The sequence below is a fragment of the Desmodus rotundus genome, chromosome 4, assembly GCF_022682495.2.
Source record: "Desmodus rotundus isolate HL8 chromosome 4, HLdesRot8A.1, whole genome shotgun sequence".
Lineage (NCBI taxonomy): Eukaryota > Metazoa > Chordata > Mammalia > Chiroptera > Phyllostomidae > Desmodus > Desmodus rotundus.
In genome coordinates, this window is record NC_071390.1 from 115,819,234 (window position 1) to 115,839,418 (window position 20,185).

The window sequence follows — 20,185 nt, forward strand, 5'->3', positions numbered from 1 at the left end:
GTGAATATTAAATAAAATAATATGTATGTAAAAACTTCCTAAATTCTTAAAGTGCTGTACTATGTCTCTCACTTATGGGCAGATGGAGTAGTAGTTTGGGTCTAGTTCGTCTCTCATTGTCGCTGCCATTGTTCATGTGGTAAGTGGCACGGATCCATTGGAGATTTCTTGGCAGGGAAAGGATGTAATCAGAGTGGAATTTTAGAAAAGTCAGTATGTGAGTAGATGAAAAGGGATAAGTCTGAAGCAAGGGGCCAGTTAAGAGACGTTTGCAATAGTTAAGGCCTGGGGTAATGTGGGGTAATGTAGGCTAGAGGCAGAAGGGGAGGAAAAGATGATGCTAGAAATGTTAACAAGGGAAGATGGGCCAATCCTGGCCCTTGAGCCAATGTGCAGGATAATGGGAAGAGCAAATGATGGTGTCAACCTGGACTCGAACCTGAGGTTGGGGAAAACGGGCTATGGTTCAGGGGGAGGCAGGGCAGAGGCGGATTCTGGAGTGCTCGATGGGCATCTGGGTTGCGATGACTAGAAGGCAGAGGAAATGCAGACACAGAGCTGGGCAGAGAGTCCCAGGCCGGAGAGGAAGGTGACAGCTGAGCATGTGGCAGTGGCAGGGAGTTGGTAAGGATAGAGCCCAGGAACAGCCGTGGCAGAGGTGGCAGGAGCTGTTCCATTGGAGGGAGGAGGAGGGGGAGAAAAGCACTTGCAGAAGAAAGAGTGGGCTGACTCTGGAGAGACCAGAGTTCAGGGCCATGTATGCCGAGGAGGAGGGTTGCTGGGTGTGGGCGGTGAACAGTGTTGACCATTGTGAAGAGGTCCGCGGCGGGGGGGGGGGGGGGCGGGGGGGGGGGAGGCTGGGAAATGGTCTAGTTAGCAGATCATACCGTCATCAGTTGACCTCGCCCAGGGCAGCTGGTGTTGGGGGTAGAAGCCACATCACTGGGGATTGGGTGGAAGGAGAGAAGACATCTGCTCATAGGAACAGCAGTTAAAGTCATGTTTTATTGTCATTTTTCTAGATGAGGAGGAAATGGGTATATTTGTCAGTTGGGGAGGAAAAGCCCGTAGAGAAGATTATTGACAAAGGCAAAAATAGTTGGTTGAGCCAAGTCTTGCAATAAAACAAGCAAGAGTTTGGATACTTGGGTTGACCTTGGAAGAAAGCAGGGACAGAGAGAAGAGGTATGAAAGATTTTAAGGTGCCGAGAGAGGACAGGGTGCCCCAGTATTTTCAGTAGAGGCGGGTCTGAGCATTTGGGGGGTGGGGGTGTTGAGAGGAACAGAGGAAGGCTGAGCCAGCTGTGTGGGGATGTGGGCGAGGGGTGTCTGGAGAAGACCGACAGACTGTCCTGTCCACTCTCCTCCCTTCCCACCCAGTCACCTCCCTTCCTGAAAAGTGGGGGCCTTAGTAGCTCTAATACGAAGGTAAACTTAAGGGCATTACGCTCCCCCAGCCCCCCACACACCACTTCAGATGTCATTTACACCACGGCTTAGAACAGCCTCAGCCCTTACACCCCTCAGGTGCTTCCTTGTCGTTTCCCCAGGCAGAGGCCTTGCCAGAGCTCCGTGCTGGTGCGTGTTTGGTCCCTCAGCAGACAGTACCCAGGCCTTGCTGGTCATAGCATGTGTCAAGTCAGCCTGGCCGGCCACATGCCCTTGTAGCAGACCTGCCCCAGCATGGCCCCTCTGTGCCCCCCACCCCCAGCCACAGCAGACAGACCCAGATGTCTGGCCAGGGACCAACTTCTCCTGAACAAAAAGGGAAAGGAGGCAGCAACAGGCGAGAAGGAAAGGGGGTGGGACGTGGAGCGATGCATCTCCCACTAAAATGCATGACACATCAGAGAATAAGAGAAGGTATAAGAGAAACAGACAGACAGGCACAGAACTGGGACGAGATCCCAGGGGCCCCTGGGAGCTGGGGAGCAGCCTTGGTTGTGGTTTCCAGGTCCCAGGCCAACCCCATAAGGCTGGGCTGGGCTGGGCTGCTTTCCCTGGATGCAGTGGGACTCCCTTTCCCCTTGTCCCAGTCTAGTGTCGGTGGGGAGACTTCACAGGGATCTCAACCTGCACATCTCACGGGGGCCATTCCTAGGCCCAGGAGGGGCCACGTATCCCACCTGTTTGGGGTAACCAGTGGAACGCTGCATCCTGTCTTAACCCTCACAAGGACAAGCCCCCTCTTTGCTCTGTCACACTTTAGACACATCACTCCTTATCTTAGTAGGGCCTTTGTCCCCACACTGTGTGAAACCCAGGCATCAGCAACATCTTTAAGCTGACAAACAGTGGAGAAAGGAAAATCAAGTCTCGGAAAGTTCACTCTCACTGAAAAATGTATCAGGAGCAATGAATGCTGCTCTGTAGTTGGAGGTGATGAGGGGAGAGAGAAGGGTTGGCTTGGACTTTCCGTCTCTGAGGGCAGTAGGGAGGAGGACCGAAGAGGCCAACAGCACATGCAGGGAGTGAAGGGAAGGGATTGTGAGAAGCAAACAACTCCTAGCTCGGGAAGCATGTGACACTCAAACTCTATGCAGCCCCAGCAGGCGACAGCAGGAAGGCCAAGGAAAGAAGAGCAGACCAAGAAGAGATGCAAGTTACAAGATACACAAATGAGCATATTACACGACACATGGCTGCTAGCCCATGACCAAAGGTCTGTTTTAGGGATAAAGACAGGGCAGCGACAGTCTGGGGCAGGACCGATATGTGTGCCCCCTTAGTGTCAGTGGTGACCAGGGTTGCACAGGACTGTCAAGGCTTTGGGCACCCACCTGCCAAGGGCCCTGATGCTGGGCCCGTGTTATGGAGTGCAGAACCAGTCCTTTGAGAAATCTGGTCAATGATTTTTAGGAGTTCGGGGAGCACCGTGACCACCTGAGTCGTACGTGGTCAGGGCAGCCTACCCCACATGTCTGTGTGGGCAGCCAGTCCATTGGGCTCCCATGGTCTCACCTGTGGGAAGAGAGACCTGGGCTAGTTACACCTTTGAGCTGTAAAACTACCTTATTCTAGAACACTTCTAGATAGATGTGTCCCCTTAAAAATTTCTGGTCCAGAGTTAAACCCTCACGCATAAAGATGACCAACTCTGGGCAGGGCTGTTGGGCCAGACCACCATGGACTGGGGAGAGCGTGACCCCCACCGGCTGTGTGGTCCACCGCCACCTGGGGTGGTGTAAGTGACGGCCAGGGTGTCAGGACCGGCTCTTGTCTGTGAGCAGGCACTTTAATTGGGAGAGATGTGTACCTTTGTTGGTAAATGCTGTAACTCCCATTTCTATTAATTTTTGTCTAAATGATGTTTTTGCTGGGTTTATGCAAAATGACTTGGCGCCTTTTCGTCTTGTGACTGTCCCCACAGCATTAGGTAAAACAGGTTCAGGGGTTACACTCAAAAGAACACCCACAGCAAAGTCGAACTGCGGACGATGTCACAGGGTGATGACGGGGGCCTGTCGTCTCCACCGTCCTTCTGCACAAGAGCTGGGTTTGGGGAAGGAGCATCACGTCACATTATTAAAAGAGCCTCCTCGTAAAATCTGCTACATAATTTGGCCCAAATAGGATGCACCCCACCAGGGGAGACTGGATGCCAAACGGCAGCTTCCACGGAGGGAAAAGCGCTCATTACTGTTGGGCTCTCTTTTTGCATTTCTTGTCCAGGCTGCACAGTTGATTCCCTGGCTCTGCTTCGGCTGGGTCTGGGAGTTCAAGCAGATTTTACCAGAGAGAGAGGGATGTGTTTGCACCCCGCATCAAAGGGTATCTCTTGTCTTGTTTGTGTAAAGAGATGGCCATCTGCTTGTTTCACTTACATGGACTTTGTTTCCCAAGATGTCACCGCTGACTGACCACAGGCAAATGCCCTGCAGTGAAAAGACTGCTCCCAAATAGCACTTGGAAAGCTTTTTGTTAAAAACCTAAATAACATCCTGTGTTGAAACAAATGTGACAATGGGCTATTATTTCTATCCCCATAATAGCGTGTTGTCACATCTCAGTGTCCTGCGTGGAGGGGGATGGGAGGCTGTGAGGGGAGGTGGGGGGCAGGGGAAGCCCTGCTGAAGCCTTAGAGAAGCACTTCCTCCTGGGGCGTTTTCTAAAAACAGAAACTGCTCCTTGGGGACGTAACTCAAAGGTTCATTTCTGCAGGTGCCCGGCCGCAGCCGCGCGTTCATTTCCAGAGGAGGTCTCTGCGGTTGCCCGAGAACACCAGCTACAGCGACCTGACCGCCTTCCTCACTGCCGCCGGCTCCCCCTCTGAAGTGGACAATTTTCCGTACTTGCGAGGATTAGATGGAAACGGAACAGGTAATTTGAGTCTCTTCTTTTTTCAGCCAGGCTTCTGTGTTTGAATCTTTGTATGTGGCTTGAAGTGTTTGCATTGAATGGGAGAACTGAAGTTGCAAAGGGGAGGGAGCTCTTCCTCCAAGTTCAAGTGCGTTGAAACTGTTACTTAAGGAATTTACTCTACATCACTGCAGTTTTAGTGACTGTCTCCTTGAGCCTTTCTGCTGGTACCAACTGCCTTAAGCACTTTCTCTGAGCTCTCCTTTGGTGGACTGACTACATTTAATTCAGAGTAGTTTGGTTTTTTTTAATTGAAATTGTAATTCTTTTTAAGTATAAGATCAGAGTTGGTGGTTTTCTGCCCCTCTGTCCTCTGCCTCTCTCCACCTGACCTGGGACCCAGTGTTTGGTGGAGCAGCCTGGCCTGCCGGCCTTTGCAGAGGTGCACAGCCCCACCCACCTACCCACCCACGTGTCAGTCACAGCCGGGAGGGAAGGTGGCACTGGGGCTGATCTGAGGTGAGCAAGCCAGTGCTCTCCACCCCCAAATCCAGAGAAAGTAAAAGCCACCGGCCAGAAAATTTGGAATAAATCTTATCAGAAAAGACTGGAGACACGTGCCTTCCGCCTCGGTTCTTGGCCAGCAGCACAGTTCATCAGGCGCGGGGGGCTAACGCGGCCCTGTCCTTCTGGTGACTGCAGCGAGGTGCATTCTGAAGTCCTGAATCGTTTTCTTGTCTCCACTCTCCTTTTCCCGGACACTTGAGTGTAGTCACAGCGTGAACTCGAAAACCACGGGCTGTACTGGGTTTAATCCTGGTGGGTGAGTAAGTAACTGCATTTCCCAGGGACGCTTTCATTGAATATCACTTCAGAATGATTACATAGCTGATCACTCTGAAAAAGCTTCTGAACCCGCAACATCTGATCTGTTTTGTAGAACACTAGTTAATTACTGGTCATAGATCAAGATGACCTGGTGATTGATTGGTCATTTGCTTTTCTTCCCTCCGCGGTATTTATTTTTGGAAATGTTTCTTCTCCCTTTAATTTTTATGTGATCGTGATGCAATCAATAGTCAGTAATCAGACAGGTGCATGGTAGTCATCTTAAGTAAACGCTATGGGGAAAAAGTGTTAATTTTTACTTTAAATGCACAGCCCTAGGGGAAAACTCACGTTTCAAACATGATAAAGTATAACCTGAGACCACTGTGGAATCTCCCCCCAGTCTCCCCGACAAAATGATGCACAATCATAAAACTCCAACTTGGAGAAACGACCTCGTTGCAGGGAGCTCATTAGTTTTCCTGTGCCCCACTTCCTAGAGCTCTTGAATAAATTATGAAATCTGAGATGAAGGGGAAAGAAGAACAGAAAGGCAAAGGACTATTGACTTTAGTGGAGTTTGTTTTTTTTTGAATCGCTGTTATTTCAGAGGGAAGAGAGGTCTTTGGAAGGTTACATTCAACTTCTCTTCCACTGAAAGAACGGATAAGTTACCTAGGAAGGATCGTCTCAGTGCTAACAGGAAAGGCAGCTGACCGCCCACGGTGTGGTCTCCAGCACCTGTGAGGGTGTGGGTGTGGACCCCTGTACCGGCCCAGCTGCTCACCCATGGGCACCCACCCCCAGGTCGCTCTGTGCACAGCTTCTCCTCTGCCCCGTAGTTGTTTGCCTCCTGTTTTATAAACCGCCTGGAGGAGATTTCGGCTTAGCCTGAGAGTCTGGACCACATGTACCTGTGTGAGGTGACAAGCCATAACTAGAGTTCAGTGAAAGCGAACTGATACCACGAATGTGATGGGATAGTGCTCTGAAGGCTGGTTTCCTTGGAGCGTCCTAAGGGGAGTTGTGTCCAGTTCGGAGGGAACTTCAAGAATTGTAACTAGAGAGATTTCAGCCACTTCCTCACTTGCTCATGCCCTCCCCTCTGCTCTGTTAGTTTCCTGGCGTCACGTAGGGCCACATACCACGCCTGCACAGCATTACACTGTCCCCTGTGGTTACTGAGAAAGCACAGCGTTGTTCTGGGATGTCCCCAAGGGGTTTTCTAGGAATTATTGATACTTCTACTGGTAACTCCAGGAAGACAGAGGGGAGTCAGTTAAATGACTAATGGGTGAAATTGCCCCGCAGTCCAGAAAAGTCGGTAATGGAATTCAAAGCCAGGCAGAACCCTAGATGCTGTCAGAGCAAACCCCCCCATGTTATAAAGTGACAAATCAGAGGTGTCGAGTGTGGGCCAGTGGTGCTGCCCCCTGGCCCTGCTGCTTCAGCCTGATACCTGTCTTCATTCAGACATGACAGGAGCCAGGTAACAAGATGGAACAGAAAGGAAAAACCCTCTTACACACAGAACTCAGTGTTTTATGTAGGGTTACAGTCTCACAACAAGGACTGGAGGAGAAACAACTTAGCCTTTCCAAGTACGAATCTTCCCAGGATGAAGACAGTGGGAGGGCCAGGGGAGGGTCCTCTGGAAGGCACTTAGTGGGGCATTGAGAAGGGAGGCCTCAGCACGCAGATAGAAGTGCCTGCAGTGTCTTCAAACAGAGGACTTTTAAAAGAACGTTGAGTCACATGAACTTAATGTGTATTGCATTAAATTAACATGCCCTTTTCTGCAGTGCTGCTCTTACTTCCGAATGTTTATAGCTGAGTCTGTTTCTTCCCATAGACTCACAGGAAATCATCTAGTCCAACCCCCTCAGTTTGGCAGATAAGTAAAACAAACCCCGGAGGAGTGAAGTCACTTGCTGGAGGCTACGTAAGCACTTGGTACGGGAACCCTGCTTCCTGGGCCAGGAATATGCAAGCTGACAAGAAGGGAGAATGCAAAGGTGATGAGTGGGGAAACCAGGGTTGCCATTTCTGGGAGTCAGGAGGCAGAGTGAAATGTGGGGAAAGGATGGATGATGCTGAGTCTGGAATGCTTTCTGACTCTACCTGCCGCTTCCCTCTTCAGCCTTCCCTCCTCAGCTTTAAGGAAGAAGGCAGCTCTACCTAACTGAAACCATTATCTCTAAGTTGTTTCTATAGCATCTAGTAAGTTACTTAATTTCTCTCATGGAGAGAACCCAACAGAACCTAGTAGAGAGGGACCCGTTGTAGACCTGGGTCTGCTTCTGCGTTACCTTTCGGCAATGCGCACGCTTAGGTCAACTCCATCCACAAGATATTTTGACCAGAAATCTGGCAAATTCTGGGTTTTGGCTTTCTTTATCTGAAATGAAATGGTCCGAGCAAAAGATTTCAGATGAAAAGATTTCAGAACTTGAATCTATGACTCCATCGTGGACCTTTGGATCAAAGGCCCATTTCCTCACCTTTCCCTACGTTGGAAAACAGACACAGGTGTAAATTACAGAGGATACTGCTGTCATTTGCTGTACAGAAATTGCTCCACGAAGGGCTTAGTTCTAAATTGTTGAAACCCTACAACTCACTGAGAAACATTAAAATGTATGTAAGTTTATTTGAGCCGAACTGACGACAATTGCCAGGAAGCCAAATCTCAACAAATTGAGAAAATGCTCCAGAGAACAGCAGTTTTGCACCTTATTTTGTACATCAGAATCAAAGGAGGAGGTGTACGGAGGGTCACATAAAATCCATTGGTGGTAGATCAGGGAGGCGGGAGAAAGCAAAGCAAGGAAATCTCTGAGACTGGAGAAAGAGTGAAGTGAAGAGAGAAATACTTCTTTCCCCCCGGCAGGTCCAGGATAGTCACCAGTTAACATCGACAGCACGCACGATGGGCTGAGGGAGGACAAGGGACCATGGGGGCTCTGTGGTCTGCCCTGGGTGGGGATCGCACCCTGAGGGGTCTGGGAAAAAAGGAGTTACCCTGACAGCCAAAGGTATGTTATCTTAGATGCCAAATACCGCAGACAGGCTCAGTTAAGGTAAAACTGACCAAGGAAGATTCTGCCCTAGGACGTGACTACCCAGTCTTAACTTGCTTTCGGTTAAGAAGTTTTCATTTCAGACCCTCTGTGGTTACCTTGCTCTCTGAGTTTGTAAGGTGGCCATGCAGGCCTCCCCTGAGCTTGTCAGGTTAGCATGAGGCCCCTTTTTCGTCCACAAGCTTTAAGTGTTTAAATTTAATCCTGGTTGAAGGTTTGAATTTGCTCATATAATTGATGGGTAGGTAAGTATGTAAGTAGCTTAATAAGACATCCTCTAGATTATGTTCTGATGTGGCTTAGAATTTTTTGTCATTGTGTTTTTGTCATTGTGTTTCAGGCAGGGTTTACAGTTATGACAGAATACATTTTGTGATTACATTTCACAGGGAAAAAAAGTTTTTCTAAAATGGATTGCTTACGTGTGTAGATATAACATTGCTCCCATAAACATTGCCTAATTTATCTGTAAAGTAGACAGTCGTTAAAGCACTGGCTCGGATAAAAGGCCTCTAATGCAGAATAATTGGTGTATCAAATTCCTTTTAAACAGATCAAAATAACAACGGCACCTAAAATAACTCATAAATATTTCAAGCCCAAGTTTTCAATAGCGTACTTTCAGTAGAAGTAAGTTAGTATGTTGAAGCACTCCTTGAAGAAATTTACTTTTTTCTTTTTATGGCAATCTCTACTTAAAAATACTGGGTTTCATTGTGGTGATCTGCCAAGTAATTAACATGGGCATGGGGCTCCCTCTGTGTAGGGGTCAGTTTCAGGGGCTTCCACACACCCCTCCCTGTCACATTAGGTACAGTCCTTCCCTGTCGAGGAGGCCGTTTTCTAAAGCAAAGCACAGTGATTAGAATGCGCAACCAGAGTTTGGATCCCTACCACCAACTACTCTACTCTGTGCCCTTAGGCCAGCTCCCAGTACGACCCTGTCTGAGCCTCAGTTTCTCTATGTGTAAAACGGGGATTTTTCCTACCCTAGAAAGTCGAGGGGAGGATTGTGGTGTAAAGTGCTTAATGCAGGCCCTGGCAGAGAGGAGGCATGGTACTCAGCGATTGGTAGCTGTCTCTATTTTCTATTTTAGCTGTGGAGATGGTTCCCACAGCCCCACGCAGGTCTTTGTGTGCATGTGATGGAGAGTGCCTCTTGCTTCCAGGAAACGGCACCAGGTACGACCTGAGCCCAGTCACAGCTGTCAGCGTGCACTTGCTCAGCAGTGATGGAACGCCGGTGCTGGTGGATGGCCCCATTTATGTCACCGTGCCCCTGGCCACACAGAGCAGTCTGAGGCACAATGCCTATGTCGCGGCATGGCGATTTGACCAGAAGCTGGGTAAGCGAGACACCTGCGCCGACAGTCGGCTAACAGATGACTTCGTCATTACTGTTTGGTTTTTCTTCTAGGAGGCTCGTGCGAGTCTCCGCTCCTTGAGGGTGTTGAGCACTGCTGCTCACGGTGCGTGGCGTGGTTTCGCTGGGGAGCGCTTACTCCACCGTGCTGTTCAGGCAGGTTTTTGGAGTTCTTTTTTTACCTTTCCCTTTGTGCACATTTAAGCTAATTTACTTGAAAAGAATCTTTAAAAGTTATAATGGCTCCCCTAATCTTTATACTTTGATTCTTTAGAAGGTATATGATCTCTCTTGGTCGTGTGGTTTTCTTTTACTGTTTTCTGAAAAAGGGAAAACACTGCCAACATTGTACAAAAAAAGAAAAGAAAAGAAAAAGTATTCCACCCCCTAGAGCGAACCCCTAACAGTATTTTGGATCGTATTCTTTCGGTCATTTCACAGTGCACAGACGGGTGAGTTGTCTATTGCCAGGTAACAAATCGCCCCCGAGCCCAGCAGCTTTAGACCACAGTGAACACCTGTCATCTCACAGTTTTGGAGGGTCAGGAACACAGGCACAACCGACCTGGTGGTTCTGGCAAGGCTGCAGACAGGCTGTCAGCCAGGCTCCTCTCATCTCGAGGTTCAGCTGGGGCTGGCGAGCACACCTTCAGTCTCTCCCACAGGCTGATTGGAGGCCTCCGCTCCTCACAGACTGTTGGGCAGAGGCTTCAGTGCTTCCCCACGTGGGCAACTCCGTAGGGCTGCTCGCAGCCCAGCAGCTCGCTTCCACCAGACCAAATGATCCAAGGGAAGATAAAAAAGAAATAAAAGTAAAAAAGCACAAGTGGATAAAATGGAAGTCAGTCTTTTATAACCTGATGTCAAAGAGGCACACCATCGCGTCTTTGCAGACGCTTTTGGCCACCGAGCACAACAGCGGGGGCGGCTGCCCAGGCGTGTGAGCCCTTGGCCGTGGGGAGATGGGGCCTCTAAGAGGCTGCCTTCCACAAGGTATATATTTAACAGAAAAGGGATTGTGTGCTATGTACTGTTCTATAACATGCTTTTAAAATCACTTGTATGTCGTGAGCACCTTTCCATAGCATTAGTACTGTTCTGCGGTGTTAACATTAACGAATGCATAGTATTCCATCACATGGGTACGTTAGGACTTGGTGGCTCAATCCCCTGCGGTCAGGAGGAACATTAATATCCTCACCAACGCGTGATAACTATCTCTATAGTAAACCTGTATGCGCGGTAACGATTATTTCTTTGAGATAAAATTTTGGAAGAAGTAGAATTGCTGGGTTAAAAATGTGCGCATTCTGAAGCTCTAGTACACATTTCCAGATTTTTCCTCAGGATGTTTTGTAGTTGGCACTCAGAGTCCCGCTGTGGCAGCTCGTCATGCTCAGGGCTCCAGCGGCACATTGGCTCCCACAGCCTTTGGTGCCCGGTCCCAGGAAGTCAAGCTTGAAAACATTAGTTTTCAAGGAGCCCGGTTCAGGTCATTGGGAGGTTTCTTAACATCAATTGTGTTTTCAAAGACAGCTAATTTATAGAGTAATTTATAGAAATTTATTTTTGGAACCAAATGCCTGTTGGTCTTTCTGGGAATGGGGGTAGGGAGTTGTTTTCTTTTGTTTTTACTTTTCAAATAATTACTAACAGACCCCATAACTCTTTGTGTGCGACTCAGCGATTTTACCAGACGCGCAGAACCCGGAGTTGGTCGGTGGTGGCTGCTCTGCCCTGAGTGAGAAGGGCACACTGTGTCACTGGCGTGGGTCTATTGTGGTCACGGTCGGGACAGAAGGAGCCCTGCGCCACCAGGAGAGAGCGATGTGAGGGGTATGACGGAGAGAGTCTAAGAAGAGTAGTGGACTTCTGATGGGAGGAAAGGACGAGGGTAAAGAGGAATGGAGAGAAAATAGGAAGGAGAAAGGGAAAAGCTTGCATTTTGTATCCCGAAAACCTGGGTTCTGCTCCTTGTAGCACTGTGAGTCCCACTTTGGGCAAATCACTTGTGCCTGTTTTCTCATTTGTACGAGACTGCATTTCATTCCTTGTATATTCTGCCTCGATCCATTAGCCCTGCCGGTTGGCCCCGAATGGGTCATTCTGGAGCAGCGCAGCATGTGGTTAAGAGCCGGGAATCATCCCTGAACAGTGTGACTGGGTGGTTGGAGCTCCGTCCTGTAACCGAAGGGCTGTGGGTTCAATTCCCCATCAGGGCACGTACCTAGGTTGTAGGACCAATCCCTGGTCTGGGTGCGCATGGGAGGCAACAGATCAATGTGTCTCTCATATTGGTGTTTCTCTCTCTCCCTTCCTCTCTCTCTAAAAGCAATGGACAAATGTCCTCAGGTGAGGATAATGTCCTCAGGTGAGGGTGAAAGAGCAGGGACTCATAGTGTTACTTTGGGTCCATTTGTGCAAATGGGCTTTGCACAGTGTTACTCACAGGGCACAGATTGGAATTCCAGCTCTGCTACCCACATGCTGTATGGCCTTGGCCAAGTTACTTAACCGGTCTGTGCCAGAGTTTCCTCAGCTGTACGGTGGGGATAATAATAGAACCTAATGTTGTTACGAACAGTGTATTGGTCAGAGTTCCCCAGAGAAACAGTGTTGTGTGTGTGTGCACATGTGTAGAAAGAGAGAGACATTTTAAGGAATTGGCTCATGCAGCTGTGGAGGCTGACAAATCCAAAATCTGCAGGGGATGCCAGCAGGCTTGAGATTCAAAGAATAGCTGATGTTGCAATTTGAGCCCAAAGGTAGTCTGCTGGCAAAATTTCCTCTTCCTTGGGGGGGATCAGTCTTTTTTTTTTTTTTTAAATGGCCTTCAACTGATTAGATGAGGCCCACCCATGTGACAAAGAGTAATCTGCTGTACCCAGTCTACTGACTTACATGTTAGTCTTGTCTTAAAAATAACTTCAAAGCAACATCCAAACACATTTGAACAGATATCTGGAAACTGTGGTCTAACCAAGCTGACACATAAAGTCAACCGCACCAAGGAGTAAATTAGTTAATATTGTAAGAAGCTCAGTACAGTGCCTGGTGTACAAACCAAGCATGCCCTAAGAGGCTGTTAGGTACACAAAGTTCTCCCCATTCTGTAGAGGCTTCACGGTACCATGCCATCCAAGCCACTTTCCCAGATTTCTGGAGAGACTATTCTCTGTGTGCTGCCCCCATTTCTCTACACACTGCAGCCCCTCTTCCACCTTGCCGCTCTCCTGAAACAAATGTCACTGAGCTCACCAGCAGCAGCCTGATTGTGAAATGAGGGGACCTCCTCATCCTCTTGAACAGATGTCTCTGCAGCATTTGAAGGTTTTCCGTCCTCTGTAGAGGGCCCTCCTTTCTTGGCTTTCTGACTCAATTTCCCCCTGGGTCCTCCTCATCTGCCAGTCTATGAGCTTTGCCCTGCACCCAGCTCCTAACTTCCTTTCTGTGCAGTGGCTGGGGCATCTCACCGCTTCTCACACTCCCACAGTTACCTGTGCACCCATGTCTGATTATCTGTTCTGTGTGTCTCACTGTCTATTAGATATCTCTTTCTGGGTGTCCTACCCAAAATTCAAATTCTACGTGTCTAAAACTGAGGCTCATCAACTCCCCTCACTCCAGCCCCTTCCTGTTCATCTCTGTGTTTCTTCTCTGGTTAGGGTGTCATCTGCCAGACCATTGCCATAGCAACCTCAGAGTTATCCCCGTGTATTTTTTTCTCCACTTCCCCAAACAGCCATGTCTGGGCCCTTGCAGAGTCATGTGGATGTCGGATCAGCGTTTCTCCACCTTGCCCTCACCTGTCCTTCTCAGTGGTACCTCTGCCTCTGTTCCGAAACTTCCCCCTTCTCTGGTCAATTTCTGCCCCTGGTCTGACTGCCTTCTGCCTCTCCTTCCCTAGTAGCTCTTCTGCATTGCTACGTGAGCCGTATCTTTCAAAATGACAGACCACTTTCCCACAGGAGAGTGTCATAGAGCGACTCACCGTGAGTCAGTTCATACCGCCTCGCACGGCACTCATCTCAGAGCTGGCCTGCCTGTCTCCCCGCCTCATGGCCAGCCCCTGTGTCCTGCACGCCCTTGTTGCTGCCACAACCAACTGCTTACCCTTCCCTGGGAATGCTCAGGACTCCCTCACAGCCCGCCACTTCGTGTGAGCAGGATCTCTCCTTTCAAATCCCTTTCTCCATCCCCTAAACAGTAATGCAGACACATTGTACATGGTACAGTGATCCTAGAAGCATGTAAGGACATGGTATTGCAGCTTCTTAGTTGTTAACTGTGTTCTTGCCAAGTCTTTGAATGCTTATAATCAAGAATAGTTTTGGGCCATGGCTTGTGTGGCTCTGTGGATTGAGTGCCCGCCTTCAAACCAAGGGTTGCCAGTTGGATTCCCAGTCAGGGAACGTGCCTGGGTTGTGGGCCAGGCCCCCAGTAGGGAGTGGGTGAGAGGCAACCACACATTGATGTTTCTCTCTCACCCTTTCTCCCTCCCTTCCCCTCTCTAAAAATAAATAAGTAAATAAAATCTTAAAAAAAAAAAAAAAGAGTAGTTCTGGCACATACCAGGTACTCGACTAAAAGGTGTGTGGGATGATGGAGTGCGATGGTTTTTGAGTCGGGACAGGTAGGGCTGTGGCCGTGTAACGTGCACTCATGATGACTGTGCGCACAGAATTTACCTTCGCTTCCCTGCGCGCACACGTGTGGTGCTTTGAGCTCGTGCTTAGAGCAAGGGCCGTTGCATCGGACTTTCTCCATCTTGCTGCCATTATTCTTTTCTTCCTTCCTGCCTCCTCTTTTTTGAATGACTGTACTTGAATATGGATAAGTAGGGCTGGGAATATGAAAGTTTATGTTCCTAATAACATAATGTTGACCTTTGAGCAATTGGAACTGCATGGGTCCATTTACACATGGATTTTTTTTTCCAGTAAATATGCCGTTAACCCTCAATATCCCCAGGTTTTGCATCCACAGATTCAACCAACCGTGGGTTGAAAACAGTGTTTTCAGTCTGTGGTTGGGAATCCATGAATGCGGAGGGCTGCTGTATGCATTACTCTGCACCATTTTTCTGTAAGGGATGTCAGTGTTGGCAGATTTGGGTAGCTGTGGGGGTGGTTCTCGAACCAGTCACCCCTGTGGATCCTGAGGGATGACTAAGTTTTGGGGGAATCAAAAATTATACAAGCTTTTTTGACTGTGCGGGGATCAGCATTCCTAACACCCGCATTGTTCCAGGGTCAACTATACAATGAAGCTTTCTCTAGGAATTTCTACATATATTCAAGGTCTGTCTGGAAAATGTTAGCCATTGTTAATATCATGAGATGGTTTGCGTGACATCAGTGTAACCTGGCGGCCAAGGAGAGTGGACTGGAATGTGCATGTGTGAACAATGACGACTTCACTGTACTAGTCAGTGGGGGTGGTAGATGCCCTTGAGTGAGCATGTGCACTGTGTGGCCGTCACATTCACAATAACTGAGCGAGTAGAGCAACAAATCTGCATCAAATTTTGCATTAAGCTTGAACATTCTTCTGCAGAAAATATTCAGATGATTCAGAAGGCTGTAACTATGGGCAACTAGTGATTGGCAGCTTCATCACAACAACATGCCCACTCATGCATCACATCTCAAGCAGAGTTTTTGGGCAAAACATCAAATCACCCAGATTGTAGGGGGTTGACTCAGCTCCTCTACAGCCCAGATTTGGCACCCTACAACTTCTGGCTTTTCGCAAAATTAAAATCACCTTTGAAAAGGAAGAGATTTCAGACTGTTGATGAGATTCAGGGGCAGCTGATGGTGACTGGGAAAACTTTGTGAGGTCCCAAGGTGCCTACTTTGAAGGGGACCAAGGCATCATTGTCCTCTGTACAATGTTTCTTGTGTCTTGTATCTTCTTCAGTAAGTGTCTCTATTTTTCACAGTATGTGGCTGGATGCCTTCTGGACAGACCTCATGTGTCACAACTATGTGACACAGATCTATGGGAGCACCATCCTTGCTCACATTAGTTTTGCATACGGCTCACAAATAAAAAATTATTTTAGGAAAAATTTATATATGGGGCAGACTGAATAATTGCCTCTCAAACACGTCTACATTGTAATCCCTGGGACCCTGTGAGTATTAGTTTACATGGTAATGGGACTGTAGAGATGTGATGAAGAGTCTGGTGATGAGGAAATTCTCCTGGACCATCCAGATGGGCCCACTGTAATCACATCAGTGCTTCAGAAGGATGCGGGGGAAGACAGAACCAGGAGACGGCAACGAAGCAGAGCTTGGAGTGAGTATGGAGGAAGCGGCCGCAATTTAAGGAGTGTGGGCATCCGTGAGAAGCTGCAAACGGCAAGGAAACAACTTCTCCCCTCACAGCCTCCGGAAGGAACCAGCCTTCTGATGCCTTCACTATAGCCCAGTGAAATTGGACTTCTGACCTCCGGAACTGTAAGAGAATAAATTTGTGTTGTTTTATGCCCTGAAGTTTGTGGTAGTTTGTTACAGCAGCAATAGAAAACTAACGCAAGGTAGAGAGCACTGAAGCCTCTGCAGTTACCCAGCCCTCTGGCAGTAATTCCCATGGCACGGAGCCTCTTCCCATCGGGGACCTTCACAGTGTATTCACCTCTTTCCGTGTCAGTGGTCCTTTTAACTGACTGTCGATGGTGAAGGACGTAACGGCCAGATTTCTGGCTGTCACAGATTGTGTGCAGAGAAAAAGCCAATGTTTGGATACCTATTCAAAAATAATCAAATGAATTAAATTGTGTTTTCTGAAAATGTTATCTTTAAAGTTGGATGGACATAATCAAATAACCATATGTTCTTTACTTACTAAACTCAATAGAAGCCTATATATTTCATAAGGATTTTTTTACTATTAATATACTTAATAATATTATTTAAGTATAAATTAAATTATTACAGTTAAATAAAAAGTTCCAAGGTGGTATTATCAGATTGGGAAAAAAATAGGAACACATCTTAAGTATATAACTATTTACTAATTAACTGCTACTTATGATTAACTCAAGTATGATAATCACTTCAAACCAGTTTAACACTTTAAATTATCTACTTTTGAGATAAGTTTAAGTACTTACAATTCCAAAATGTTTAACAGCCAGAAATAGAAATTTGTGAATCCATTAAAATTTTTTCACCTAAATAAGTATCAAGCAAACTGTGGCCCAAAAGCTAAGAATGGTTTTTATATTTTTAAGTGGTTGAAAGAAAGAATCCAAAGAAAAAGAGTATCTCATGACACATGAAAAGTATAAAAATTGAAATGTAAGCTTACCTAAATAAAGTTTTATTAGACGCTAGAGACTGAATGTTTGTATATCCTCACAAAACTCACAGGTTGAAACCCAACTCCAATGTGATGGTGTTAGGAGGTGGGGCCTTTGGGAGGTGATTAGGTCATGAGGGTGCAGCCCCCATGAATGGGATTAGTGCCCTTATAAAGGGGACTGCAGAGAGAGAGATCCCTGGCCCATTCTGCCATGTGAGGACACAGTGAGCAGGTGTTTGTAATTAATGAAGCAGGAAGCAGGTCCTCACCAGATACTAAATCTCATGCCACCTTGATCTTGGACATCTAGCCTCCAGGAGTGTGGGGAGTGAATTTCTGTTGTTTATAAGCCACTCAGTCGATGGACTAAGACATTGGCCACAGTTGTGCCCAGTTGTTCACGCACAGGCTATGGGAGTGCCTTCTCACACACCCATGGAGCTGAGTGGCTGTGACCGTCTGCAGGTCCCACAAACTAAAATTATTTACTCTCCCGCCTATTACAGAACTTTTTCTTTTCCCTGATCTCAAATGCATTCAGCAGGGAGCCCCTTACCATTCAGTGTAAGAGTCCAGACACACCCTGCACACCGGGCAGGACAACCCGGGGTGTCTTGGTCAGTCACAGCTCGCACCTGCCCTTATCCAGAGAGCCCTCTGGCATTGCGCCGGGAGTGACTGCTGGAGCTCCGAGTGATGCTCAGACCCAGGTTTCAGACTCTGTACAGAATGCTGAGGTTCTTTTTTAGTTCTCTGGGAGTCCTATTTGGAAAATAAATTCACATTCTAACACTAACTCGAATACTTCAGTCCATGAGTGGTGGGTAACTGAACATTTGGGAGAGAAACCTAGGGGTGCCCCCTTCCAGACACCCACAGAGTGGAGTCAGTATTTGACAGTGCCACTTACTGTGATTGTCTTTTCTGTTTAACGGCTACAGTTGTTTTCTAATTTTTTCTTTTGAAACAGGCAAAGAACTTCCCATTATTTAGCATCTCCATATTTCAACCCACATGTTCATCAGAGGGTAACATAATAGATTAATACCATCTTAGAACATAAAGTTGGCTTCTGTCTAGTATGTTACAACAATATGAGTTGGCTAGTTGTTATGTGTACCCTTGGGGAAAATTGTTTTTTTAAGAAGCTCAACCTGCATATACTGGAATTGAAACTTTTGCTGCATTTACATGCGGTGCTGGAGCCATTGTGTTAAAATGCCACTTGATTTATTGTGCAAGAGAGGACAGGATTTAGCGAGTCTTTTCCTTTGAGGAATTAGCAGATGTCTTTAATTTATAATCTTCTAATGGTGCTCCCTCCTCTGAAAAGAGGTACAGAGCCAGTGCCTGTGTTCGGGGTGTCGGGATGCACCTCAGGGGTGGGGCACAGTGGACATACACACCTTCGTATCAGTCCTGGGCAGGGGGCCAGTTCGACCCAAATGAAATTTTGTTGGTCATGCTGAACGTGCCATAGCTGAGGCTTCCTGGACAGTGAGAGACGATTATGTCAGCTCGCTTTTACAAGCATTTACTCTCTTTTGCCTATAACTGGGACAGCAGATGGCTGTCCAATGTCCCGGGTTGTCAGACTACGACCTGACTTGTTGCCCTGGGGAATGGTCCCTGATGTACAAGCAAACCAGGTCAGTGGATTGAACATAAAAGTTGCTGATGGACATTGAGTGGCAAAGAAATCAAGAATTACAGTTATGTGTGTGACAGGTTTCTGCCATCTAATGGTAACTCAGGTTACTTGACTTGAATACTCTCATTCTAATGAGATGACAGAAATAAAAGTGTGTTCTAAGGGAAGCTGCATTGTGGAATCCAGTTTTAACTGCCTTTCTGAAGCACAGCCTGCAGAGTGTGTGTGGGTTGCTATAGAAATGGTGGTTACTGAACCAGCGTCTTATCACGTATGGTGCATATGGATCAGGCACTAGGGATGCCCACTCAGGATTGGCCTGCAGGGGGGTTTGTGTCTGCTTCAGTGAGTGAGTATTCCTGCTGGTGCCGGGCTCCCTGAGCTAGTCCTTTTGGTAAGTCATGGCCAGCCGCCCTGGAAGGTGGAGCTTGATTTAAAACCCAGATCTACGATGTTGTTCCATTTCATTGTTTTTTGGAGGGAGGAAGGGGTGGGAGTTCTTAAAGCTCTAAATTATGTTTGTAACTTAAGAAAATGAAAATATCGCTGGCTTTTCTTTTTCTCTGTGTATCACGAGCCACGTGTCCAGATGGAAAGGGACAGGTCGCAGTACCGAGGGGCAGCAACTGGACTGCAGGGTGAACTACGTTATGCAGGCTGGGCAAAAGTTAGAACAAAAGAAGGGAGCTCATGTCTGTAATATTATGTATGTAGTTGCATGTGTGATGTCAGTTTTGGAACCGGATGCTTCATCTTTACTTTTTTCAAGAAGAAGAGACTTGATGGTTAAGGGTGGTAACAAACAAGGGAGCAGGCTTCCCAGTCTTCTGGAATCCTGGCAACACAGCCCTAAGGAAGGTGGTCTTCTCGCAGTGAGGGCTCTTTCTTAGAAACAAAGCAATAACTCTCATGAAAAGTCTACTTTCTTTTTCCCAGATGTGAACATTGCCTGTATACGTGGATCGGGCTTCTATTAGATATGCAGGAGGGAGAAAAGGGTAGCGTACCTGCCAAGAAAGCTGACGGAAGCGATATAACAGAAAAGAACGCTGAAGGCAGAGGACTTAATGCGGGTGTGAATGATAACAGTCCAGCGAAAACACTGTCTTGCCTGAGATCTTGGCTGCCAGGTAGCCTACAAATTGAGATTTGTCTCTGAGACACAGATGGGTATCTTGCTGCCAAGATGGGCCATTCTCCTCACAGTTGCGATGTTCCACTTCTTTGTCCAGGAGGTGGCGAACAAGGTGGAGAACACGCGTGTGCTGTCCGTGGGGAGGGCGAATGCAGAGTGATCTCAGAACATGGACATTTGTTTTTCGGTGTTGCCTAGCAACTCAAAAAACAATCTTGTTACACCAATCCATTCCTAAGAATTGTCAAGGCTTTTGTGTTTGTAGCGCCCCCACCCCACCAAATGAGAATTTTTAGGGAATGATGCCATCACACTTGTTATATTGTACTTGTGGTTCAGGGCCCCTTTTGTTTTGAAACCCTGTTCGTAGAGACTTAATTTTCCTACAGAGTCACTTCATATAGAACTAGAACTTTCCATGCTTGAGTTTCACTGAAACCGTTTTTGGCAAGCTTTACAAATGACTGTTGCCCGCTTTGTGGTCTTAGATCCGTATGTTCCTCCTGGAAGAAAAC

At 47.4% G+C, this 20,185-nt stretch overlaps 1 protein-coding gene across 1 annotated transcript in view; it reads left to right on the plus strand.

Moving 5' to 3' along the window:
- Positions 1-20,185, plus strand: part of FAM171A1 (family with sequence similarity 171 member A1) — a 128,514-nt gene that overhangs the window by 87,364 nt on the left and 20,965 nt on the right. The window contains exons 4-5 of the mRNA XM_053923052.2: positions 4,162-4,320; positions 9,377-9,553. Coding sequence (XP_053779027.1) covers positions 4,162-4,320; positions 9,377-9,553 — 336 coding nt within the window. The remainder of the gene's footprint in view (positions 1-4,161; positions 4,321-9,376; positions 9,554-20,185) is intronic.